Genomic DNA, 27,490 nt, shown 5'->3' on the forward strand with positions numbered 1-27,490 from the left:
ACTTGTATACATTATGTGTCCTATATTTCTATTTTTTCCAGTACAGACCTTCAAGTAATAATTATATTAAAGTTTAACTGGGCACCGAGTGTGACAACTCACACAACTCCAAGCATCAGATGAAGTACCGCCTTGTATTCTGGAAATTTATTGAGGAAATCTGTGCATGTTATTGCGTAGTTATACTATAAAAGATTCAAATGTAATCATATCTGCTTGACACAAAAAAATGAATCAGAAAAGGCCGTAAGTTAAAGAAAAAGTAAAGTTAAGAAAAAAGCACAAATTGTTTACACTTTACACAGCTACACAAACAAAAAGAACAAAATGGTTCCTGTATGGAGGAACATTACTGTGAATAACACATGCAGTGCAATTCTCAGGTCGCTTTTATTTATCATATATTAAGTTCCTCTCTTTGGGTGCTCATTTCTTTTTCTCCTCATCCTTCTTGGTGTCAGATTTGGAGCCAGTCTGAGAAGCCAGAGAGCCCATGGCGTTACGGATGGCCTCATTGTTGGGGTCAACTCCAGGAAGGTTTTCCAGGACGCTCTGGAGGAACTCTGGATCCTGCATGACATCGTAGTCCTCTTCATCCTGGACTCAGAAAATGGCATGTTGTAACTAATCAGGACCTTTTCAATCTGATGAAAATGACAAGTGAGAACTAACAAAGGCTTGTGCTCACCTTAGCCTTGCTGGAGTCCATGTCAGCTCCTGTGTCCATGTCCTCAGCACCAAACTCTGCTAGAAAAATGGAACACATGTGCTGTTTGAGTAAGAAAAATGGGGTTATCAGACAATTGTGGTAATTTTTAACCTGGTCTATATGTGCCTGTTTGTGCTGCTGTGTGACAAACACAATGAAATATGCCTTGAACCACCAGTCAGCAAAGGAGCTGATCAAAGCAGAAAGCATTTTTCAGCGTACCTCTCACTGTAAATGAATTCTGCTGAGCATTTTATATTGTTGTTGTGATACATTCTGAGCTTGGTCTGTACCAGCTCTATATGGAAAGTGTCCTGAGACAACTTCTGTTGTGATTTGGCGCTATACAAATAAAATTGAATTGAATTGAATTGAGTCTCAGCTTGTATTACAGGGAATCAATTCTCTGGTCATGGAAATTCAGAAAACTCAAAAATTCATGTTTAACCTGCTCCTGCTCCCTGCATGGACATCTGCAGAGCATAGGCGATCTGTTCATCCTCTGTCATGCGGCTGAAGTCTGGTAGAGCAGGTGTGGATGAGTCTGTGAGGGGAACAGACATCTTCAACAGGGCATCTTCAGACTCTGCAATGGAAAGAGAGACAAATATGCAGTGTGAACACACTTATGTTCTGGGCTATAAAGCCTCTACTGAAGGAAGATGGGCAGAAATTGGCATCTATGATATAACATTTTTCTCACCATCTGCAGCAGGAGAGGAAATGCCAGCTTCAGCAGCTGATGCAACAGCAGCTCTGCGAGCCTCATCCTCCTGCCGTTGTCTCTGCTCCTCCATGGATACCCGCAGAGCCTAGAGAGAAGAGAAGAAAGACATCTAATTAATGAAAATGACAGGCTTGTATTACTCTAAATACTAACAGAGCAATTAGCATGATGCCCCAGAAATATACAATGAAGAAAAAATTTTAAAAAATGGAAGGTAGCTGTGACCAAAATGGCAAATTGATGAATCCAGAGTATCTTAGAGGCAAAGGGTAAGAAAATGTATGATTACAATGAACTATACAAACTCTTACCAAGGCCAGCTCTGGGTCTGCACTGGGATCCACTCCAAACTCAAAGTCACTGGCACCCAGGCCCAACACTGCACCTCCCTCTCCAGCCAGGATGGGTGAAGACAGCAGGGCATCAGCCAGACTGGGGCCTGGAGGCACTGTGACCAGGTGGGAGCCTGCACCCTCTTTGCCATTCAGTGTGTTGATGAAGGTCGTCAGCTTCTCTGTGTTCATCTCCTACAGGGGTGAGAAAGAATGAGGACAAGCCTGTGGACCAGACAACAGCGTAAAGAGGGCAAAAATATCCACAATGGCGTGCTAGATTTTCAGGGGGACTGTGTGTGTGTGTGTGTGTGTGTGTGTGTGTGTGTGTGTGTGTGTGTGTGTGTGTGTGTGTGTGTGTGTGTGTGTGTGTGTGTGTGTGTGTGTGTGTGTGTGTGTGTGTGGAGCTTTGATGGGAAAATACCTCCTCTCCAAAGTTAATAACATCCACATTGACCTTTTCCTTCTTCAGACGCTTCGCCATTTTGACCAGCTACAGGAAAATAAAAACACTTCAGCTGAGACAAACGCGAAATGTTTCGTAATGGGCTTGACAGATATATTAGTATGCTGAAGATATAAGCCAACTTTTCCTGTTCCTGTTTATTGAAAAAGCATTACTAAGTAAGCAGGAAAACCACACTGAGTAAACCCAGAATAGCTCTTTTGACAGTCAGTACACATTCCACACTTAAAGATTTTCTATCCTTTACTCAACAATGTTATCCAGATAACTTTTCTGCTTGTTTGTCTGCACATTTTCACTGATGATAATAATAATAATAATAATTATAATAATAATAATAATAATAATAATAATAATAATAAAACCACATGAAACCAGTTTAACACACAGTCAGAAAGACCAACCAATGGTTCAAGATGATTGATTAAGATATCACAGTCAATTATATCAAATGCTGCACTTAGATCTGAGAGGACAAGAACTGAGACCTTATTTTCATCAGAATTTAGTCACTGATTATTTTAGTCAGAGCAAAAAGAAATGCGTTAATTTGCCCTGAAACTATCTTTTCCAGTATCTTACTGATGAATGGAAGGTGGATATCTGCCTGTAGTTACTGTGTGCATTACCATCTACCATCTTACATGTTGTGTAAGTTCAAAGCTGTCCAGTAAATTCATAAGCTCCACAGCTTTGGAGTCATTCTTTTTGTTGAAATGAATATTTAGGTCTCCAGGACTAATCTGTCAAATCTAGTGATACCAAATGCGATGAGCTCTGAGAATTTCTGCATGAACACATCTCCTTCCTGGTCATCACTATCAAAGTCCCAAATCTACTATTTACTGGGTAATACATAACCACTAATATCATCCAGAACACATTGACTTAGCTCACTTCTTTTTCGTTGTCCTCCACTGGGCTGCCAACAAAAGCAATAATGCGCATCTTGTGGTTTTTGCCTTGTCTGTGTTTCAGCGCCAACTACAGAGAGAAACAAAGCAAATAAAAAACAAGATCTTTGGAACTGACAAAATATATTTTCATGACAAAAAGGACGATAGTTCTCTTCACCGCAGACATTTTGCCATGTCATAGCAGGAAAAGTATAGGTGTAATTCATAACATACAGTATATGATAGCTACATTACATTTAGGTGAGCCAGTTCCAGTTGGGGATGTCGGCCCATTTTATTACTGGAGATGGGGAGCACTCTGAGTTGGGCTAACATCAGGACTTACCCTTGTTTGGAATAAAGACTTATTTATGTTTACAACAGTGACATAAACAGACCTCTCCATCTGTCTTAATCTCTCTTTTTCTGCTTCCCGATTGGCTTCCTACAAGAGGAGCAGGAGAAGACTCACAGTGTAATGAAAGTCACAGACTCACATGTGCCACCCTGATGCCGGTGCAGAAGCTGATGTTTCCACGAGGCTGCACAGCATGCAGCTTGGACAGTATCCTGCCCGTGTCAGGAGTCAGTGTGGTCAGCACCTCACAGTTGCTGCAAAGGGACATAACACTTATGTGATCATACTAACATATTTTAAATGTCAGTACACTAATTCAAACACACTGCCTCTTACTTTGCCATGGTGATGAGACCCACGTTGTTTTCAGGGTTGCTGCGGGTCTTGGAGTGACAAACAATATTAACTGCATCCTGTTGAGCCTGCAGCCTGGTGGGCAGAAAGTCTCCATTGCGCATGTACTCACTGTTGTCCACACTAAGAAAAATGAAAAGCAGCATTAACAATTGGTAGTTGTAGCATAAAATACAAATTACACAGACTGGATAAGTATTTGTTGATGCTGGTATACCAATGTTGATACTATGACAACAAATAAGTGCATATCTTATGAGAATACTGCATCCTATGTAACAGAGTGGAAACAATGAGTTACAGAGAATGACTCACCGACAGTTTTGACAAATTATTAATGAAGTAATTATGAAGCGGAAAAGCCAAACTCATTTCAGCTTCTAAAAAGTGAAGATTTGCTGCTGTATGCTGTAAATTTTAAATGGACTATTGGCTGGACAAAACAGGCAATGCTAACAGGTCACTTTGGGCTATGCGAACATGTAATAAGCATTTCTCTTAGTTTCTGACATTTAATTGGACAAAATAATTACTGAAGCGACTATCCACATATTCCACAGGACTGGACACAGCTGTAGCTACAGTGAACACAGCAACCTCATTTCATACATTTCAACAGAAACCAAAACAAAGCTCGGCAGGAAAGCTACCCATGAAAAACATTAGCATTTTTTAACAAAAGTTTGTTTTTTTTATGTACTCTCTCTTAATACATCCAAAACTGAAAAACAGCGTCTGCTGGTAATAACTAAATAGCGTGTTATCTTGGTTTATTCGGCTACAACAGACCTCTCTGAATATCCTGTTGTGTCATGTTTTTGGCAGTATAGGTTTTGGTTTGTTAGCTAGCTAATGCTAACACGTTAAACAAAGCCATTTTCTCTCAACTTCAGGCGCTATCTGGGCTGCCCAATTTAGTCCCATAAACGTAATGTAGCAACACTACATTGACTAGCGTTAGCAAACACATAACTCGTTAAACGACCATAAATTGACTGAAAAGCTGTTTGTTAGCTATGTGCTGGAAGCTCCTGCAGGCTAACGTTTGGTGATGCAGTGACTCAGGGAATAGCTCGTGCATCTTCAATCCAAACCAAAACAAGAAAACCTGCGCGAGTGTTTCCGACAAACGACGTGAAAAGACGCACATTTCGTTTATCTAATGGTACCTTCTCCTGCGTACAGGTAGCCTTTTCAATTTTAACTTTAAACATATTTCCAATTCCTTACCAGACCATAGTACTTTCAAGCACCATCTTGACGTCTGTCGTTTACTACGTCATCGTGATGGTTTATGGGTAATGCATTTTTTCAAGGAAAAAAAAGAAAAGAAAAGTAAAAAATACTCCGTACTTCATACAGAGATCTACAAAGATATTAGGATGATTAATAACTAGTAAAATAGAGGGTTCCATAAGTGTACTTAAACCCATGCTCTTACATAACGACAATAATAACTTTAACTCAATCTACAGATTTTGTTCTGTGTTTTGCATCAGTGGTACTCACAAACTATCAAAAGGCAACCAGCTAAAAATGAAGAAAGTATACCTCTTTGTTGGCCTGTTGTGTGAATTAACTATGACAAAAATGGTTAGCAAAAACATTTAAAGATGATATGTTTGCCTACTGAGGATTACAAAATACTTTTAAAGGGGCATGGCTAATAGTACAGACACAAACAAAAGACATGTTCATGTGAGTTCACAGTGCTATGGCAGGTGTGCACATGTGAGCAAAAGGTGCCCTGTGGTGGATAGAAAACAGAGTCTACAGTCCTCTGTGATGAAAGCAGGTCAATCAAGGTTTGTCTCACAAATAAAAGCAGGACAGACAACCCAAAACAGGGACATCCAGGACAGACAGCTCACACATCCAGGCCACAAGGTAAAAGAAACTCTATACAGGCCAAACCTGATGGTCATTTGCTGTTTGTATCTTTATGTTTTGTCAATTTGTTTAAGTGTACTGTCACGTCAGGGAAGCTGCAGATGCCAGCTGGTGTTGAAAAACAGAAATTATTGACCTGAAATGATTTTATGGCCATTGAATTACTGCTCAGATACTAAAATAGTGACTTTCTGAAATCTCAGATGGATAAACTCTTTCTTTTGCTGGTGATGTTTACAGCAAAGGTACGTCAACCTTTGCTTTGTTTTGTGCACAAGCTTACTGAGTGGCATGAGGATGATATACTATTGCTGGAACATATCTTTATTATATCTGTTTATTTCAGTCACATCGCATTTTAGTTAATGTCATCGATATTCTTGCTCCCTCCTCCTCTGTCACACTTTGTTGGGTTTGATTTTCTGCAGATCTGTCTGGCAAAGTGTTCGTCTTCCCCAGGGAGACTAACAGAGATCATGTGAAGCTCCAGACATCTCAAACCAAATTCAACTTTGTGACTGTCTGTCTCAGGTAACTGGTGGTGTGATAAGAAAGCGTCTTTGTTTGTAGTAATGTCTGAAGAATTCTCACAGCTGGCACATCTGTTCAGATTTCAGACAGATCTCACCAGGAACTATGGCCTCTTCTCTTTGTCTACGTCCACGCACAGCAATGACTTTGTCCTATTTAAGATCAATTCAGAGGATGTGATCAGGATGCATGCTCGGGACGGGGGCACAGACTTCCTGTCGCTGTCATTTTCTCCAAACACCTGGCACTCTATGTGTGCCACATGGCGCGCTGACAATGGCTTGGCTCAGCTGTGGGTGGACGGCAAGGCGACCATCAAGAGATTCATCCAGACTGGGCCCATCACTGGAGCACCCATCACCATCCTGGGCCAGGAACAAGACTCCTATGGCGGCGGCTTCGATGCTAATCAATCTTTCATTGGTATGATTACCCAAGTCCACATGTGGGACTCTGTCCTCACTGCCGCTGACATCAAACGCTATATGAATAACAAACACTTCACTCCAGGCAATGTGTTCAACTGGGGAAACCTTGATTATGAAACCACAGGGCTGGTTTTGGTGGAGGAAGAGTCTGAAGTTATGTAAGAGGGTTTAACTTAGGACTAGGTACCAAACTTGTTGCAGCAAGTACATAAAGCATGTTATTTTTTCTACAGATGATTAAAATCTCTTAAAAGTTGGTGGTCTTTTTTTTTTTTTTAATGCACAATTATTCACAAACAGTTGGTAAGAAGTAGTTTGATAATACACACAAACAAAGAGACCAAAACCAAGATTTAGAAAATATGTTTAATCCTTTAAAATCAGACATGAAAACATCACCACCACATAACTGAAACATGGCAGGAGGAACAGGCAGCACATATTGCATGAGAAGGCATTTCCGTGACTCCTATGTACATATACACATTTTATACACAGTAAAAATATAGTACTTGAAGCATATAGGACAACCAGCAATGTTGGCTCACAAGCCACGTGAAACATTCATGTAGAAAAAGCGTGGGAGATTAACAACCCAGAATCATCATGGAGAGAATCTATCTATCATAACACAATCTAAACATGAAATATAAAAAGTGAAATTGTCAAATAGTCCCCCTTCATGAGCAATACACGCTATAAAGTTTCAGACATCCTTCTGTCAGTATACAGTATACGTACAATCATCTAAGGTACATAACACAACTCTTATCATTTCAGCCTGCAGCAATCAATCACATCAATAAATATACTTCTTAGAGCTGAAAGGTGGCAGATTGTGGTTCATATTGCATTACTTCAAATATATTGTAGTGTCTACGCTGAGTGTGCTGCCCTTTAAGCACCGACGGATGTTTCTCTTGTGCTATGGTGTAGTACATGACGAGTGCAACAGAGCTGGTCTGCATCCAGCAATTACACAGTACTTCCCATTCAAAAAAAGTTACAACATAGAACATCAAAATGCAGGTGTTATAAAACTATTGTATTTTCTAGAGGAAGAATTTCTTGGAGTGTTTTCTTTGGTGGCTGTCTGACTCAAAACCAACTAAACGCAACTTTAAAACTGATCTGTTTGAAATGATCGATATTCTACATTTCAGCATTAATACCGGAAATAATTCATATCAAATACATCATCCAAAATACACAAAGGTGGTAAATAATGGGTTCTAAGAGCTACAACAATTTGTAGTAAATTTAACTTGACTTTCACAGGAATGTGGAGTTAAATCTTGAAATGTGTCAGGCCACAATGTAAACCAATTCTTAGATAAATAAAAACTAAATCTTTACAGGGACTAGGTCAGATACAGCTTATCAGACGTGACATTATTAGGCAAAAAACCCCCAAAACAAAACAAAAAAAAAAAACAACAACTCCAGTTTAGTAACATATCCTTAAAACACAGGTCAACCCAGTGTTATTACCATATACAACCTATCAGTCCAAGCTGGTGTCCCGGAGTGTTTCATTTCATGTCCACGTTAACAGTACTGGATCCTGAACATTCGCAGGAACTCATTACTCTCTTCTTTGGTGCCGCGACTGGCTTATAATACAAAGACTCTGTCCCAGATCCTCAACTGTGCACTGACGAACATGAGTCATTTTCTTTCTTTCCTTATTCACAACTCACATTAACCCTTCTCCCGCTCTGCTGCATAGACCACATGTGCCTAACTAACATGAACAGTAATTCCTTACATGAGATGATGTTCACGATCTGGAGTTTTGCTACAGTCGCTTGGTAGTGATTCAAATTTCTACATCAGAAATATCTCATGGGGTAAAAAAGCTCCCTGCCAGTCACCTCCATAACTTGTTTAGTGCCCTAAACAATAAGATAAACATAAAACACTTTAAGAAAACAAAGCATCATGCTATGAGTAGCTGAGTTAAAGCGGAGTAAGAATACATACAAAAAGAAAAATACAAAAATTAGTAATAAACATGGTTGGTAATATTGGTCCAAGAGTGGATGTGGGTGGGTGTCATTTCTGTAACCAGCAGAAATGATTCATAAGAGACCAGCATCCTTACTGTCTGATGTCAGGGGAGTTAAAAGGATTAGCTGAGCTGATGAACCACACTGACATACACATAACCAAACTGATTGTACTAGTGTTCGCATTAAAATCTGGAACTCTTTAAAACCCTGACAATGGTTCTTCCAGACATACAAATGGCAGTTTAATGACCTCAGCTGTAGTGATAAGGCAGGTTTCTCTGTGTGACTACTACACTAACCTGTACAAAATGTCAGTTCTGCATCACGTTAAGGAAGGGACAAACGTGTAAAGGCACAGACATGACAGACAAGTGACAGGAGCTGGGAATAATTACTATTAGCTTAATAGTATGACTTCATTTAACAGCATGTACTGGCCAGCGATGCTGCCGACGGCTCTTCGTCTCTGTATTCATTATGCTTCAGCACATATGGTCACATCAGAGGGGGAGATTTTCAGGGTTGTAGAAATGTGGTCTGCCATGTTAATAAGACACATTCTATATAAGAAAAACATTGTAATGTACATTCAGCAGTGGCAAGATCGAGTTGGACCTCTGCAGCACCACCGTGGCTTCCAGCAGAATAACTTACGAAACAAAACGTGAAAGAAATGAGTCCGTTTCGATCCATCCCTCGGCTGATTCAAAATCCAATTTCAAACAAATACTGTACACCCAGAACCAGTAAAAAGAGACACATATATGATTGCAGAGTTGACAGCAGCACGTGTTGATTTGAACGATCTGACCACTGTTAGCTCAGAGTGGCCCTGCTCATGAGGAGCGATGAGGGGAAATGGATGTGCAGTAACGGGAACACTTGAGTGTGAAGCATGGAGATGTGAACCCGCTCAGACTGTGAGTGAACACACAGGAAATTATTCACTCCTACAAATGCAGGCTATGCCCTTCGTGTGCTCATAAGTATGTATGTGAGTGTGCGCGATCCTGCTGAACTGCTGCCTGAGGCATCTCATATCGCTTCATGCTGCGAAAAGTGCACTCGATGGCCGACTCTTCATGGATGCTATGACTGCCTTCACCCCCCGCTGGTGACTGGGGCCTGGTCTTCTTACAATATACAGCTAATTCTCTTGTTTGTTATGTCACTGCAGCAGAAAATCTTTGTCTGATGAATGTATTGCTGCCAGAGATGCTAAAGAGCTGCCAATTCAGGGCCATAAACCTCTTTTTTTTTCTCCAGGTGTGTATCAAAGTCAAGAGGGGTTTGGGACACTGGGGCCAAATGAGTGCACATGGTGACAGTGTTGATGTCTGGGAAAGCCTACTGCACACAGTCTTCTTCTTGACTTCCCACCGCTGCTTTCTTCATTGCCCAACCTCCACCGCGCCTCGCTTTATATACTGTATGGGTGACAACAACAAGAGGTGCAGCGGAGGGTCTGTGGTGGATGCGTGATTTCACTTTCTTTGTCCTAACTTCCGTCCGCCTCATCAGACATGTCGTCACCTTCAGATGGCACTTCAGTCCGTTTTTTCTTTTTTACTGTGAACGTGAAACTTATGTCAATGGCATGTTTATGAAGGGTGTGAAAATGTACAACACTGGCTGCTTTCACAATAAAATTCTAAATAATCTTCAGTTGCAGATGTATAATTTCATCATTTAGACTTACAAAGCAGATGTTGGTCTCAGGGATGATGTCTGACAGTGAAACTACATCTTCGTTTCCAGACAGGTTGCCTGAATTATCTAAAGGCCCTTCAGCCTCCAAACTGAAAAAAGGGAAAGGCTGTCAGTACAATTCAATAACTAACACAGGCAAGAAAGAAATACATCTATTTTAAACTCTAATCTTATGACTTATTACTGGCTTCTGTACCTGTGAGAGAAGCCATGGTCAAGGTCTGTGTTTGCTGATTTGTGCACCTCCACCCCTACAGACCTACAGATAAAAGTCAAAGATTATTAGAAAGTGTGAAAGTGAGATGGAAGAATAGGGATCATGCTTTATTATCCTGGTGAAGCTTTACCGTAGGGGAGGAGAGGTGGAGGCAATTCCTGTGCTGCCTAGTGATGAAGCAGACAGGTTGGCCTCACAGTCAGCAGGGTTTTCTACCAGTGGAGGGGTCCTGGGAACAAGGTCTGGTCTGCCTGACTGCACGCCTGAGAGCAAAGTATCAATGACCAAATTAATGCATATTTCAGCTCCACCCGTATCTCCACTCTGAGCACAGCTATGACTGAAACTTGCAGATACAATTATAATAGATCTGCTTGATGTTCTTATCACTCTGCTTGCTCAGTCCTCACCGCTGTCAGCCTCTGAGTCTGTGCTTTTAAAGTGGCTGTGGTAGACTAGTCTGGAGTCGACGCCTGACTGTCCCGTTGCGTGGGAGAGCGGGGTGGGAGCTCCCAGGGTGGGGGCCCTCCTAAGACCTCCCTGACCTCCGCCCCGACTCTTCTTAGACGGCGATGGTTTTACTGAAGAAGACGGAAGACATAAAAGTGGAAATGATCGATCAGGGCACCGACGCTTCTCATCCCTGGGATTCCCATCCAGAAGACTAATAAGTTCAGTAAAATATCCAAAAATAATAACAACAACACCACTTTGTGAACACGACTGTATAAAGGACATTACTACACGGGCTCAGGAACAATTCGTAAACACAGTTAATTTGCAAATGATCACATTCTGTTTTTATTTACGTTTCACACAGTGCCCAAACTTTTTGGAGTCAGGGTTGTAGAATCAACATAAAAACAGGGACAGAATCTCGCAAAATAAGATGGAGAATAAAACCCACTTGATAATAGTAAAAATAAGATCAAAGTAAGGATGAATATGCATACTCACGTGGAATTTTCTTAAACACTGTGTTGCACATGAATTGCTGGAAGCGTTCTGCATAGAAGCCAGGTCTGTGGACTGAAACTGTGTCCTAAAGTGGTAAAAGAGCAACAGAGCCATTAAAACCTGAGAAATATGACAGCACTCAACTCCATATGCGCTCTTCTTGTGTTTGTAAACAATTAGTTTCACTCCTTAACGACACATGTTAAGATTTAGTGTGTAGGCTCTCACCCCATCATGGACCAAGGCCTTCCAGGAGTGCTCCAACTTCTTGATAAACCTAAATGACAAGACAAAATGAAACTATTAATGCATGTTATATAAGTGGGTGATGTAAATGGTAAGCTTGCTCATGCAAATGTTTATACTGGATGAGAAAGTGATTTGGCTGCTCTGAGCCACAGACCTGTAGGACTGGAGAATGTCAATGACGCCAATGTAGATCAGCAACCTCTCTCCTTTAGTATTACGAGCTGGAATACCGCCCATGCTGGAAGGACGAGGCCAGAGAACAGAACATCATTTCATCCACCCAGTCACAGATTACACTACAAACAGATACCAGTTCAAATTCGGCTCTGCTAGTCTAAAACTCACTGGTCTTCAGAATCCAAAGCTCCCTTCCCCCGAGCCTCCCCCTGAATGGACTCCATGGCTGTACAGTACAGACTTTTCTGGGCTTGTGGTCGGCGCTGATCCGGGGTCACTGCTCCCTCCGAGCCCCCGCTGTCCCCTGAATTTCCTCCACCACGCTCCCGCTCTCGACTGGCCTGGTCCATGTTGTGGATGCCCAACAACAGGCTGTAATCCATGATCTTGAAACTCTGCAAGAGCTACATGAAAGATGCGAACACAATAAATGTGTTGAAATGACCTTCAACAGAAACATTTTCACATCAAACACATAGGGGCTATGAATAATCCAAACATTTTAATAATTATGACGACAAAACTACAACTTGTGCGATAGAATTAGGGTGAGAAACACTCGAGCATCATCAACAGACAATAGGTTCTGGCGGTATGACGGTATGTACCCATCAACAGTAGAAGTGTGTCCACCAGTAGAGCTTTGCCTCTGCGGTTTCCACCACCAGAGCTCTTCTTCCAGCCCTATCTACAAACTGTCACGAACAGTGTATGCCCTGCTACCCTGCTGCACAGTGAGAGACTGTAAATGACACTGCAGTGTGGCTGCTTCGTACTCTTTTCTGCTTGCCTGTATATTGCTTTCCACTCTTTAATTGATATCGAGGATATGTCCAAATACATGTAGTATTGATATCGATGCAAAAACAGCCAAAACCTCCTCCACGCTGTGCTCAGGCATCACCCCTCGACTAAATCAAATATTTCCAGTGAGACCTCGTGTGATAGACATATGTGCTACATGTGTGAAAGGGTAACTCTGGACGAAGTCTCATGTGAGGCAGTTTTTGTTTGGAAGTTTAAGTATGGTTTGGTCTGGTGATTTTAAAGCATTTCTTAATTACATAACAATTACTATAAGGTGAAATACACTGTTACTATGATGTAAAATGACATATACTATGACGGAAGATTTTGGCCATATCGCCCACCCCTAGCTATAAGAGATATCTCAGATATTAACACAAAATCAAAATACCACATGACAGAGTGTTTAAGTTTAAGTGTGAAGTGGCTGGAGAAGCAAACTACCAGTAGCCACAAAGCAAACACAAAGACGGATTAGCCTCTGATGGAAAGAGATGTCTTGATGACTAAATGAAGAGCAGCCACTTTCATCAAAGTTATTTGGCTTTCTCATGTCCGATAAACGAACACTATACACAATGCAATAACGCGCTGTGTTCACTGTAATGATAACTTTAAAAGGAATCATGCCTCAAAGTAAACAAAGTATTAGTTTGCAGTGTCATGTGAGCCTGAGTCATCTCTTCAGCATTAGACTGTTGAAGATCCATCAACTGTCAGCAGTGGTGGAGCTCAACGTTAGGCAACAACAAACTCTGTGTGACAACACTCACAAATTGCTTTCGGAGAAACTGAAAATTATAGATGCCTCTGTACAAAACAGCAAACTTAGCAGCAAAGAACTAGTGCTTGTTTCCAAGGAAGTTACCACACCTGATGTTTAGTTTGTCAAAGTGACAGCTCAATAACTCAAAAAACACAGGCTTTCACTACATTTGTTGGACCCCTCAGAATAAAACATATCCACTATGTCACTGGTAAAAATAACACTCAGAACTTGCTAGCATTATCTTTTCTTAAGGATGACCTATAGAATCTGATTCATAAAATAACGTTGGATCTAAACCTGTTTTCATATTTCTGCATGTTTGTTTTGTGAGACGAGAACAAAATATGTTCAGAAACTGAGATTCTTTATATGTATTTGTCATGAAATACTTTATATTTTATGTGAGGGCACTGGGGTAATGTATTCTGCTGGTGTACCATCTGTCCATGTGAATTTTAATACACTTACATATTGTAACAGCTCACCCGAATGCGTAATGTAATTCAATGTGAGTTGAGAGGCTTGACTGCAGGTTGCTTGAATAAAGATCAATCAGTCAATGATGAACAGGTGTCTCTGTGACTCACCAAGCAGTCCCTCTGTATAGTCTTGCACAGGGCATTGTAGTTGTCCGCTTCCATCAACAGGCCGTCAGGCAAGTCCTGGATAAAGTCCAGGTCTTTGTGAGTGGGGACGGCCTTTTCTCTCTCCTTAGGTGAAGCTCGTCTCTTATAGGTGGAGCCCTTCAGGTCATATTTGATGTGCATGGGGATTATCCGGGGCAAAAGATTGTTCATCACTACAATACGGATATTCTTGCCCCCTGCCTGAACGCAGTACAATCCGTAGAATTTAGGCAGCAGGGTTCGCTTGTTTTGATTGATATTCTGGAAGGGAGGAAGAATGTGGAAAACAGATTAGATATGCAACTTAAATTAGAAAGAAATTATTGTAGCTCCTACTGTCATGGAAAAATCTAATTATTGCAATAATAATCACTCAACACAACCGCTTTCCGTTATGAGGCTCACCATGAAGTATCCAGGCAGGAGCTTCTGGAGGAACTCTGCCTCTTTGTGTTGAACAGTCTTGATGATGAACTCGTCATCACTTGAGACATAGAAGATGGATCCGCTGGCTCCGGGGTTGGACAGCTCGATCAGTGGCTCGTTACACAGAGAATACTTCAAGAAGAGGAGTCTGCATTTAGTATGCAGTTTAAAGAGAGCAAACATGTTGGCATCATCTAAAACTCTAATTTAACTAAACCAGTGGCTCTTAACTGGGCATTTGAAAACCACTGAAGTGTCACGGAACAGTGCTAAAATAAGTTAATATGAAATAAAAGCCCACAAATACGTTTCTTTTAATGAGTGCATAAAATATGTATGTTGGTACTGCCTATAAGCTGCTTGATAGAGACAACAACAGCCTTCTGACAGTGATTCTTGATTGCACAAACTTACTTCATTTGTGTAGTTGGACTACAGCAACAAGGAGTGATTTCTAATCATTGAGAGTGGGAAATTCCAAAATGCTGATGTTAAAAAAGGGCCGGCAGAGAAAGAGTCAAGAGGGGAAAAAACAAAAGCAGGAAACACGACAAAAAGTATTTAGAAAAAGGCTTTAGTCACTTCGCCTGTGAGGGTGGGGACCCATGACCACAGTGTCAAGTTGTGGCCATGTGTTTGAACTTATTGAAACTAAAACTATAGGAGCTATGTCGTCAAAAATCTGTCTTGCAAAAGTCTTTCATGCCTTGTTCATTATTTCTCATTGTGTTGCCAAAACTGGGAAGCACCACGATTTAGGCCATTTGTTTCAACCTCAGAAGGGGGCACGGGTTAAAACCTCTGAACTAAACCCTTGAACAAACAAATATAGGAACAGAACGAAAAACAAAACAAGAGCAGTTTTTGTAAACATGGCAGCGTGTGGTTGGTGTAAGTACTGACCAGGTAGTCATCTGGCCGAATGCCAAAGAGTTCTCTGAAGTAACGAAAGGCAATAGGAGCATATGTCTTAAAGCGAAAGTCACTGTAGTGATGAGCAGGAGTCAGGTTACTGCCTTCACTGAAAACACATGAGAGAGAGAGACAGACAGAGATAGAAAGGCCATTAAAACTACATTAAAGCAAAACCCAAATTCACCATGTTTATCAAAATTCGACTTGCTACCAACCTGGGGAAGAAGATGCTTTCGACCACCACAAAGTCCTGCATGAGAACATCTCTTTCTGCCTTTTGGCTTAAGCTGCCAACTGTGTGAGCGATGCCCAGCTGGATGGCACCTTTTAGGGCAGATGACGTGGTCTAGAGAGGTCACAGACGAAACGACAGTAAGCACGGAAACAAACGATACTTTACCCATGTGACTTCTGCTGTTTCACGCACTATTCCTGGGTGTCTACAGAGAGGAAATTCCAAACTAATTTTAGAATATAAACACCAACCACCTTTGGCACTTTTCACCTCTGCTGCTCAGTGTTGTGGGTGTCAAAAAGCCACTGGTGTCACTGACACCCCCCCCCCCCATACAATTCTAACCTTTTTATAGGTGGTCTCTCCTGTGGTGGTCTCAACGCCCCGGTGTCCAATGGTCTTCTTCATACTCTGAGTTGTGCCTGAAGAGCCAGGCATCTGAGGAGAGGGGCCAGGAGAAAAACACTGAAGTGTAACTGGGTTTGTGAGTGCACTTATACTTGTGAACACAGAAGACAAAGAGCTAGCTGTGTATTAGGTAAACATCTGCACATGACAGCTGACAAGTTGCTGAACTCTCAGCAAGGGTAAATGTGTGTGGCAGAAGAAGGGAGTGAAAGCAGGTCAGCTGGTCTGACGTCAAGCCTGACCGATACCTGAAGTCACTTTATGTTTGCTAAATAAACTAAATAAGGACCAAATAAATTTTAAATAGCTTCTGCCCTCTGTCTTTTTTTCTCTGACTGTTGTATTCACTTATTAGTTTTAAATACCTTTACATGCAATGTAATCTAATTTTCCCCTTTACATGCAACCGTTACACTCCGATTAAGTCACACAGCCTCCCTTTTTTCATTCAACCACCTTCTTGAAAGGGTGAGATATTTGCACATATTCGAAAACCTGTTGATATCCTTTCATAATGTTTAAAGTAGTTGTGTTTCTCCTTCCAACCTGAAATGTGAGCCTTTCTTTTGTGTGTGAATCTCTACCCCAGCCTTGCAAAATGTTGGACATTTTGGAAACGGTTGCCCTGCCTCCCTCCTCAGGCTTCACTGGAGCAACATTTACATTACTTGGGGTAGTGCATAATGCAGAGTTGTTTGATTAATTCAGTAAGACAATTTCTGCCATCCTTACCTCTGCAGGGGCCATTTTACGGATGCCACTGGTCCCTAAAGAAAGAAAAACAAGATAAATTGGGATGTACAATGTAAAAAAGACACTGACTCTTGAGAACCTAAATAGAAAAGCACAAAATCTTTTAGGAACAGCAAGTTCCCTTGTTTAGAGTCGACTTCATCATACCCACATAAGAGTCAGTGCAAATTTGATGCTTGAAATCATTCATAAGACTTTGAGCTGGCATCTTTTAACATGGAATATTTTGTTAATGACTGGTTAAGAAACCATCCGCTGCTTAATTAGCAGGGCTATTTCCAGCATTGGCTGATGACTATAAGGCCAATGATGAGCCCAGACCTAAATGCGGCCACAGTTACTGGCTGTTGCCCTCGATAAACCAGCTCTGTGTGAACTGGAACTATTCCTCCCCTGAGCTAGCTGCTCCAGATTTATCTTGTACCTGGGGATGTATAATTTGTACAATTTCTAGCTCTTGCTGTCACAGCCTACTTTGTATCTCATCGTAACATTGGCTTTAAACATTCTGATTAACTCCGATATGCTTACACTATGACTACGTGTTTGGTTGAATGAAGCCTTTCAGTAAAATCATGCTGAAAGCCTGAGGCATCACTGAGCACAAACCTCAGGGTGAGTGTAAAATTAACTGGCTTGCTAACCAAAGATGAGAGGTGAAATTGTAATATGACCCAGACACATGGGTCTGTCCTCCTGGGTGAGCATGATAAAAACAACAGTACACAGGAGTTTTGCAAGAAAGGCAAACAGTTGAAATAAAGGAAATGCTCCCGATGATTTCCTGTGTCCTTACATAACCTCGCTGTTTAAACCTACCATCTCGCCCACTCTGCAAGCACCTCTAGCCTGTAACCAATGGCAACATCTACTTCAATGCTGCAGTGCCACAGGTCAATATATACAAAAAAGATGCTGGCAAGATTATACACCTATAGTAACAGTCCTGTGTGTGAAAATTCATCTATGGGCAGCAGATTCAGTCCAGGCGATACACAGTAAGTGGACAAATCGACCCAAGAGAGGTGGGAATGTTAATACAGCAGAATCAATGAATGCCATGCATTTCTTCTCAGTTACCAGGGACACACACAGCAATCCTCCGGGAAACAATGAGCATCATTCTGCCCACATTCCCTTTCATTATGTAAAACAACACACTATATCATCACTACTCATGCAGTTTCTGCTCACGCTCAGAGACACTTCCACACATCCATGCGAGTACCTCGCTGTAATGCTCTCCTCCAGAACTGAGTCCTAATATCTGTGGAGCAGGACACGGTCAGCCTTAACAGCTTAACCCAGTTAATGAGCAACACCGAATGAATTTAAAGTATGACTATAGGTATGGGTAAATATGTTTCACCACTGCTGAAATAATTAGACGATCCATCAGTTCAATATGCAAATTAATCAGCAGCTATTTTGATAATCAACAAGTCACTTTCAAGCAAAAATGGCAAACATCTTCTGATTCCAGCATCTTAATTTTGAGAATATGCTGTTTTGTTTTTAATCATATATGATAGTAAACAATATCACTGGGTTTTAGACTGATGGTCGGATGAAACAAGTAATTTGAAGACGTCGCCTTGGGCACAGGAAATTTACAATGGGCCATGTTTCACTATTTTCTGTTATTTTATAGACAAAACAGTTGCCTGAAGAATCAACGAAATAACTGGCATTAACTGATTATCATTATTACCATCATTATTATTTTAATAATAATAATGATGATAGTTTCATCACATTGCATTTTTTTCTCACAAGTCAATGTAGACCTAGATAATAACACACACACACTGCAGCAGATTTAGGAAGGAAGGAATTACCCAACCCAATTACTTAACAATGACTTAAGCTTGTCAGTGACAGGCCTTATTACAATAGGCAAACCATCTGTTCCTCTCAATACTAAACAACTCTCTGCTTGCCTTGTTCACATGTAGCCTGGAGCCTGTACAAGGCAATAATATGGGACACACACACTCTCCTAACATCATTTTCTGCCAATGAAGACTCCATAAATATACTGGTTCTTGCCCCGATTAGGAAATAAGACCAGTAAGGGCGAGTACCACATTATGTTACTGTCGCTCAAGTGTCTGAGAGTGTGTGTGTGAGTTTGACAGAATGCTGTATCTTGTATTTGGGCGGTCTGGGGCTCTCAGCCATGTGGAAGCCACTATTTTTATTCACCGATTCAGCCTGGGTGCCTACCAAGGGAAGAGCAACTCCTCTACAGACAGGGAAGCTAATAAGTGACGCACAACTAAATGGATTAACAAGATGCCCATCATCTGTCCTGTACTCAGAAAATAAGACACCTGTGAAAGCATTTGAACTGCCCACCGCCCACCACCCACCTGTGTAGAATCTGTCCTAGACAAACCTTACATCAGCTGAACAGGGACAGCAGAATGAATGAAGCCTGTTCATGAACTATATAAGAATGACAAGCACCCGATATGTCATTTATTAAAGGATCACACAAAATCAATACAATAAACATTGGTTTAAATAAGGCATCACCTCAACTGTGAAACTTTGGAAATGAACTGATAGCAGTCTAGTGTTGAATTAGCCTGCCAACTTTACCACAAAACTGGACAGACGGACAGACAGACAGAGGGAAAGGGGGGGTTGCAGATAACATAGGACTCTCCCATAGATGGACAGTCCTATTTGAAGTAGCAGCCACATTGCACGTCCCATTCTCATTACTTAAACAATAGACCGATATTTAATAAAACACATATCTATCACCCTGCGTCCAGCTAACTCGTTAGCATAAAACACTGTATAACGCTGACCAAATTGCCGGCTTGATAACAAAACACACCACTCGAGCCAACGTGGTCACGGGAATGCTTTTTTTTTTTTTTTTTAAACATGCTATGAACCCCCAATAGATAATTCGATTCAAATACTCGTGGTTGCCGACAAAGGCTTCGTGCGGTGAACAAAAACACCAAGTAAGGTTTATCAACCGGGCATCTAAACAAGCTAGCCATTGCTTGGTTCATTTGTTAGGTTGAAAGCCTCGATGCTAACTAGCTAACTAGCTAACCGGGACTTAATAAAGCCACAGCCACCCAATCACATCATTTTCATCGCTACAAAATGTTCCACAGTTCCGTTTATATATTCGTTTTAAGAAAACAAACGAGGACGATTTAACTACAACGTACCTGTCGGGACTGTTGATCCCGAGTCTGCTGTTCCAGCAGTCGCCATTACGATTTGACTGTTCACATCACAGACAGCGCCGACAGTTGAATTCTGATGTTCTTGTCGCAGCAGCACCACAGCGCCCCCAGTGGACTGACGTGGAACAGTTTCAGTTTCAGTTTTACTGTATTGCAATTATTGATCATTCGATGTGACGTTTAAATGCATAGAACATATAACATGTAATCTTTTTTTCCAACGAACTTTGAATAGATTATTTTCAGTGAGATATGCTTTAATAGTTTTAATAATAATTATACCTAGGGAGCTGGACAATGATTTCCAGTCATGTCCGAAAATTTTCCAATAAGTGATAAGAACCTTAATTGTTTTGTCAGTGTGTACAGAGATTGCATTAATGAACAGAAAAACAGAAACTTTTCTTAGTTAATTATGGACATTAGCTCAGTTGTGTTCAGATCAGATCAGATCAGATCAGATCAGATCAGATAAGCCTTTATTCATCCCCTGAGGTAAAATTCAGGTGTTGCAGCAGCACATGGACAGAAATAAGTCCAGATAGAGAGAAAAAAAAACAACAATTAGTAGTATAAAAAATAAAGATAAGAATAGAAAGAAAAAATAGAAAATTTACAAGAGCAATAAAAGTCAAAATCACACGGGAAGCACTACACGTACACTATCCACAAGTGTAATAGTGCAATACAGTCTCAACTGAGACAATGGTGTGTATACATATAGTATATGAATAAGTAAAATGATACCATCTACTATGTCAGTGTATGATTAATATATAATGATATGATTTTTATTGTTTGCCTGTACTGATATAGAAATGATATAGTATATAATGTAATAAAACAGTTTATCATATTAATGTACTATGGCATGATATAGTACAGTATAATATAGCATGGATATGAAACTTAAGGTGAAATGTTGTAATGTAATTTAACATGATATATAGTCTAGTACAGCAATATATGTACCATAGAATAAAACTGAGTGCAGTGTAATATATAGTATATTCACGGGATTTATACATATATGTAGTATATTAAAATATGTTAGATGCTATGTAAATTTTTCTTTTTTTCAATTTAAATTCGTATTTTTAGTCTTTGCACGTCCTTGTCCTGTTGTATTGAATGTGGCTTGTGTATGTTGTAAATGACAGAATAAAATCTCACCAGTCCAGATAGGTTCAATAGGTTTGTAGGGGTTTTGTGACATTCACTGATCAACATTTGAAACTCTAAAATGAACAACTACTTTCCATCTGGTGTCTCCAGGTAGATCTTAAAAGGCACCATAAAAATCTAATTAAAAATCTTGTATTACAAAGATAAGAACACAATACTGAATTAGTAGTAAGAATGACAACTTAAAAAATGTCCACATAACAGAACACATAAGAAAAATGATGGTTTATTACATAACATTAAAGTCTTTGTAGTAATCTCTCTGATCTGAGATATTTTGATTTTGATATTTTTTCATAACACACAGTAATAATTGCATAGGCCCTGCATGCAAGAAGACAGTAAACCACACCAAAGGTAAATTCAAAAATGTTTTTATTAGAGCTGTTGTAGATATCTGAACCACAAACCCCCCAAACAGAAGAGAAATGTTGCAGCTCCAAAGGAATCAAAAATGCATTCATAATCAAATATGTAAAGAGCAGCCTATAAAAAATAGTGGTACAGTGACACAGACAACAGTCTGTTTTACAAACTAAGCATTAAACAGTATTTTTGTTTCTTTATAAATGTCTTCCTGTGATAATAATACTACATATGTGATCTCAAACAAATTATGCAAATAACACTGGCAGTAGATGAAACTAGAATTTTATCCACATTTTGAATATTCTTACTGACCTCCAAGTGGGATTTGTGCCCGAATAATTGTTTTTGTTCACTCACTGGAGGTACCCTCAGCTGCTGGCTCACCATTTTTTGGGCCAGTACCAGTCAGGTAAGCAGCAGAAGGTTATAAAGGTTTAGGAGAGAGGGCACCTTTTCCTCTTCTTTTGACGCAAGACATTTGTCGCTTTGGTGATGCCATCCATTAGAATTTTGGAGATGCACTGTGCAGCGTCTTGCGAAGGTGAGCGGCAACAGCGTCGGCCACCTGGAGTAGTCTTCTTTGATATGCACAGGTTCTCTGACAGTTCCTTGAGCTGATTTCATGGGAAGAAAAGGGCCACATAGATGAGAAATAGCAATACAAAATCCAAATTTTAGATTAATCGCTCCAAAACCTTCGTTTTCAAATGTTCCATCTAAAATTTTCCCAGCCCAAACTTTGTCTTCTGACCTGATAGAACTCACCTTTCGCGCAAAACACGTGGCCTTGTCTTGTTCAGACAGGGGGCAGCATTGGTTCACGGTGCTCCTCATAGGCAAACCAACAGGGAACCTAAAACACAGTCACAATACTAAATGTTCCTGTCATTACATTGTGCACAGATTGTGTACAAGTGTTTGGATCCATGACAACGGGAGATAGACATTTCATCACATTAGGCTGCTTGAGATGAATGTGTTTAAATAACAAAAAGCATCAAAAAAGCAGAAAGTATTTGTACCCATTCCAAACAAAGACAGTCAAAGAGAAGGAAGCAGAAGACAGACTGAAAATCAGATTTAAGGAGAGATGCAGGAAGTGCCGTCTTACTTCTTCTTGATGATCTTGTGAGTGTCACAGATTTTGTGAAGTGAGAGCTCCTCAGCGTCTGAAGTCATATTATAATGTGGGCTAGGAGAAATGGATTGGAAACAGTTGTATCGATCATTTTCCATGTCACCCGCAGAACAACAGTGGAAATCCACCTGTTCGCCATTCTCATCCACGCAGAACTTGTTAAGCTCATCACGCCACTAAAACACAAAAGGAGAAAGGACATGAGAAGGTGCAAAAAATGACGACATAATCAAATATTTGCAGGTTTCTTGCTTTACCTTCTGATCGGCACAGTTGAGCACACCCTGCTTCTTTTTGCAGCATTGCTTGAATCCCTTTTCAATACGATTAATGGTCTTTGCCTGACGAGCCACCCATTCGAAGCCGACACCTGGCAGGCACTTGACAGTATAGAGAGGGCGCAACTTGTGGTTGTTACACAATGACCCAATGGTGCTAGCGGTGGGTCGTCCAGGAGGAAAGTTCATGTCAACTTTTTGGGAAGTAGATGGCTTCTTCATCTTCTTTCTTTTGTTTCCTCTGACGCCGTACGGAGTCATCACTGTCCTGTAAAGTATGAGGCATATGTGTGTTTTGCAATGTGAGGTTCCTCAATAACATTTCTCTGTACTTTTTCTTCAAATTACTTCATATCCTTTTTCTTAGAGGATAAGGTTACTCAATGTTTGCCTCAATGTCATCAAATGCATGAAAACACCAAAATCAACGTGTTAGGCTGCATTCAGAGCGAATGCATGTAAAAAAAAAAAATGTAGTCCCGTCATTCATCTGCAGCATCATCCATCCAGCGAGGTACGAGTGGCCAATCAAGTATGTGCAAGCATACAATATAAATGACTGCTGCCTAATAACGTTACAGAGCAGTAAAATCCTTTTCTTTTTTTGTCTTCTGCATTAGAACATTAATGGTGTTAAGTGTCATTTGGCACCAGCTGAGTGCATTGAAAAGAAAGACAGAACTGGTATTAGTACTCTTGAATCTCAGTGATTTGAAATTTCATAATACTTAATGCTACTATTTAAGTAAGACTTGATTGTCAACATCAGTGTTTTTTTTATTGCAGCTCATTTGATTTATTTCCCAGCATACCTCTGGCAAGTGCTGGGCACAAAGCTGAAGCCGGCAGCAGAGGGAGGCTGAGTCACTGGCAGCTCCTCCGTTGGCCCGTAGTTTGGATTTGGCGCGTCGTTGTGGAAGCAGTTCAGCCTGTCACTGCCTGTTTGTTTGCAGCAGTCATAAAGACGATCCTTTACTGACGCGTCCTCCTCACAGAAGGATTCGACTGACAGCTCCCACTGTTGTAGGCACAGAAAAATAACAGACAGCCAGGGTGAATTAAAGCCTTTAATACAGACATAGTGTCTGCACGCCTGAGGCCATATGCTGAGTGAATGGGCCTCCCACAATTATGTAGGGTATCTTAAAACAGACAACCAAAACTGAACAAAACAAACATGTTAAGAGGAAGGCCATAAGATTAAAGTGATCCTTTATTCACTGAGCAGAGACAGGTTTGTTGACTGCCCTCAGACAGCTCAAGGTTTACTCATGCCAAGGCCTGTCTGTTCGGCTGGGCTGCATATAATGGCCTTATCAACTGGAAGTGCCCAAGGCCTTCATTTTTGTTTCAAGAGTACAAGCTCCATCACCTCTGCAATGTGAAGAATGTCTCATGCCCAGCACAAAAACATGCGTGAACAAGACCATGTTTAATATAAGCATATGAGAGCAGGGAAAACAACATTATAGCTTCGGGAATTATTATTATGATTAGTTATTGTAAATATTAAGTTACAAATATTGGCAATAATATGACATCCATGAGAGCTGTCCTCCAGATGAGGCATTATGTGGATAACATTGGGTTATTAACAGGAAATCATACTGGCTTGGGCTCCAGTTTTATCTCCACAGTGCAGGACATTGTAATCTTATCATGCTCTGCAGTTTCTTGAGAAAGCAATAATGTTGAGACAAATGAGAAGAAAACAAATCAGCAAAGAGGAATGAAGCTTAGAAAGATACAGGATGTCACATCGTCATCATTTTATATTTATACAGGATAAATATTTGCTCACTCAGCTGTGGGAGCTGTTGTGAAAACTCACCGCCTGTGTGGCGCAACACAGCGTCACTTCACTCCCCCACGTCTGATTCCCTTTGCAGCATGTACTAAACCAGGCCTCTGCCTTATTGACAGCGCTGGCCCTTCGCTTCAGCTGGCCAAAACCAGAGCCAGGAAAGTAAGAGTCTGGGTAGCGGGGACGATGGTCTCCATGGAGACAGATGGCTTGGAGATTGTTGACGGACGGCCGGGCGACGGGGAACTGAACGGGATAGTCCAGCATGGGAGGACCACCAAAGGAACGAGGCCCGAAACTTGGTCGACCTGAGAGGACAGGATGGAAATCACAGTTATTTGACACTTTTTTTTGACATGAGTAAATGAGAACTGAAAACAACAAGAGGAAAATAGATACTAACGTCCTCTAGGTGTCAAGACGTCTGGTTTGGAACCCTCTGAGAGAATAAAGGTTATATTATTAAACCATTTGTTTAAAGCATTTTCTTTATATTTGGGGGAGTAAGATGGGAAAGATGACGAAGAGCATTATCAGAGTAGGTAGCAGGTAGGTAGCAGCATACCTCTTTCACTCAGGGTATCATACTGCTCTTGTGGAAAAACCACCACCTGCTCTACGGGGGACTCTACATTAAAATGAAACAAAGAAATAAACAAATGATGATGGTTAGGAGACGATCCAATATACTGAGCAGCCAAAGACATGCAGCTATGTCCAAAACAAGCAGTACCCTCGGGACCAAAGAGATCCATCAAGTCCACTTCTTTCTGCAACATGTGGGCATCTGGTTGTTGCATCTCTGAGAAAAAAAGAAAGAATATTCTACAGTCTTAAATACGTCTACGCTGTATTTCCATACGTGAACCTGACCTAAATTACAGTCATGTCCTGGCTCGCCCATAAGCACTATATGTATCTTATGCTAACCTTAACCCAAACTTAAAGGGGATCTCCACAGATTTAGTGTGTTGCCATAAAGTTGGGGGACATAGAACAACTCATCCTCAGTGTGATCATTTCAAACATTGACACCCCCCCCCCCCCCCCATATTTCCAGAAGCCATTGCACAGACATTTATAAATAGTAGTTCTGCCGATGAGCAAACTTCATGAGTAAAATAAGCAGAACACTCCTTAAAATCTCAAACTCCTAACCCTAAAATAGCCTCTCTGAGGAGGAAGAGCTGACCAGATGACACTGAACGGCTGAGATTCTAACGGGCTCTTGCACAGATACTGCACTAGTATGCGAATGCACACACCTTGCATGATTTGGTCAAGGTCAAAGGTGACATCATGCTGCTCAAGGAAGCGCTCATCTGGAAAATTGTCCACAGAGAGAGAGAGAGAGAGAGAGAGAGAGAGAGAGAGAGAGAGAGAGAGAGAGAGAGAGAGAGAGAGAGTTATGCAACCCCTCATTTGTTTTCTTTAATGCACAAATTATACAAGAGGCAGCCCTTTACTTACGTATTAGCAGCAATATCACAGTGGAAAAATACTCAACTAGAAATCAAATTTCTGCATTTAAAATGTTACTTAAGGAGTAGCCAGTTAGTATTATCAGAAAAATGTACTCACGGTATTAAAAGCAAGCACGTACATACTGCCAATATTTCATCATGTTGTCGTTTCATCGATGACAACGCATCATTTTCTCACACGTTAATCTATAAAGTAGCTACAGCTATAATATAAATTTCACTCTAAATTTTCGAGCATAATGTAACTGAAAGTTATACAAATGTAAGTACTTTTACTTTGTAACACGCCATCACTGGAGACACAGAGCAGACATATGTAAACAAGTCCTTTAAGGCCTGTTTGATGTGGGATTAATGTCTACAGAGGAAATAAACGCATCAACTCAAGCGAACAAAAATGGAGCGCAGCCGCCAGCCAAGAAGCAAACACAGCAACCTCTGACAACAAGAGAGAGGGGGGGAGAAGACCGGGACCAACCTTTGGATGCTGAGCTCAGTAAAACCAACACGAAGGCGGTGGAGCAGAGGAGAGCCCGAGTGGAGCCCATTGCAAACTGGAAAGCGTCTGTGCTGTACTGTTTTTTCCGCTGCTGCTGGCAGGGACAGAGAGCAGAGGCCGCCCAGGAAGACACGCCGGACGGGGCAGCGCGCAGACAGGCCCGGTAATTGGTCCAACAGAGGCTGCAGTGCTGTCCGTCTGAGAGCGCAACACCGCCACCGGGCAAACTGTTTTTATGGTTGTTGTGGGGTTTCAGTGGGGATGAGGCGGGGTGAGGGAAAGAGGGAGGGGAGGAAGTTTTTTAACATGACTCATGAGGGATCCGCACAGATCCTGGGTGCTGTTAGGGTGCTCTTAAATTATGGTTTCGGCTTTGGTAACAGCTCGCAAAGCCCGAGCGCGTAATTAAACCGTTACTCATTGCCCTGCCATTAAGCCCAGCTGTTAATTATCACCTACTGATTGAGCCAATCAGCAGCTCTTACTGAAACACATAAACAAGTCGTGCAAGGTAATTATTGGACAAATTGCACGGTTTCGTCACTTAAGTAATTCAAAGTGAATCA

At 41.0% G+C, this 27,490-nt stretch overlaps 4 protein-coding genes across 6 annotated transcripts; 1 reads left to right on the forward strand and 3 right to left on the reverse strand.

Moving 5' to 3' along the window:
- Positions 1-132: 132 nt before the first annotated feature.
- LOC139333677 (26S proteasome non-ATPase regulatory subunit 4-like) lies at positions 133-5,127 on the reverse strand. Of its 2 annotated transcripts, none has more exons than XM_070966277.1 (10): positions 5,073-5,127; positions 3,825-3,965; positions 3,628-3,742; positions 3,132-3,218; positions 2,193-2,261; positions 1,748-1,963; positions 1,413-1,521; positions 1,158-1,295; positions 689-744; positions 133-597 (listed from the first exon to the last, which is right to left on the reverse strand). In XM_070966277.1, the coding sequence occupies exons 1-10, from the start codon at positions 5,096-5,098 to the stop codon at positions 427-429; spliced, it is 1,128 nt and encodes a 375-aa protein (XP_070822378.1). In that variant the 5' UTR covers positions 5,099-5,127; the 3' UTR covers positions 133-426. The 2 variants fall into 2 exon arrangements, with proteins under 2 accessions (XP_070822378.1, XP_070822377.1); XM_070966276.1 differs by having other exon boundaries at positions 689-747.
- Positions 5,128-5,556: 429 nt separating this feature from the next.
- Positions 5,557-6,853, forward strand: LOC139334164 (serum amyloid P-component-like). Its single transcript, XM_070966925.1, has 3 exons — positions 5,557-5,563; positions 6,161-6,263; positions 6,343-6,853. Exons 1-3 carry the CDS (start codon positions 5,557-5,559, stop codon positions 6,851-6,853), a joined length of 621 nt encoding a protein of 206 aa, XP_070823026.1.
- A 185-nt stretch (positions 6,854-7,038) lies between these two features.
- On the reverse strand, positions 7,039-20,264 carry pip5k1ab (phosphatidylinositol-4-phosphate 5-kinase, type I, alpha, b). 2 transcript variants are annotated; one of them, XM_070966497.1, is made up of 17 exons: positions 20,150-20,205; positions 18,181-18,219; positions 16,932-16,966; positions 16,137-16,229; positions 15,772-15,902; positions 15,545-15,662; positions 14,621-14,773; positions 14,177-14,476; positions 12,182-12,417; positions 11,991-12,074; positions 11,816-11,864; positions 11,588-11,672; positions 11,041-11,211; positions 10,761-10,893; positions 10,610-10,672; positions 10,403-10,502; positions 7,039-10,272 (listed from the first exon to the last, which is right to left on the reverse strand). In XM_070966497.1, exons 1-17 carry the CDS (start codon positions 20,193-20,195, stop codon positions 10,270-10,272), a joined length of 1,839 nt encoding a protein of 612 aa, XP_070822598.1. In that variant the 5' UTR covers positions 20,196-20,205; the 3' UTR covers positions 7,039-10,269. The 2 variants fall into 2 exon arrangements, with proteins under 2 accessions (XP_070822598.1, XP_070822599.1); XM_070966498.1 differs by lacking the exon at positions 18,181-18,219 and having other exon boundaries at positions 20,150-20,264.
- Positions 20,265-21,712: 1,448 nt separating this feature from the next.
- On the reverse strand, positions 21,713-27,153 carry ecm1b (extracellular matrix protein 1b). The gene is made up of 11 exons (XM_070967244.1): positions 26,904-27,153; positions 26,207-26,263; positions 25,675-25,743; positions 25,507-25,569; positions 25,345-25,380; positions 24,969-25,249; positions 23,950-24,155; positions 23,117-23,405; positions 22,833-23,035; positions 22,487-22,574; positions 21,713-22,335 (listed from the first exon to the last, which is right to left on the reverse strand). Exons 1-11 carry the CDS (start codon positions 26,971-26,973, stop codon positions 22,156-22,158), a joined length of 1,542 nt encoding a protein of 513 aa, XP_070823345.1. The 5' UTR covers positions 26,974-27,153; the 3' UTR covers positions 21,713-22,155.
- Between the last annotated feature and the right edge of the window lie 337 nt (positions 27,154-27,490).

This window comes from Chaetodon trifascialis, chromosome 7 (assembly GCF_039877785.1).
Source record: "Chaetodon trifascialis isolate fChaTrf1 chromosome 7, fChaTrf1.hap1, whole genome shotgun sequence".
NCBI classification, from domain to species: Eukaryota; Metazoa; Chordata; class Actinopteri; order Chaetodontiformes; family Chaetodontidae; genus Chaetodon; species Chaetodon trifascialis.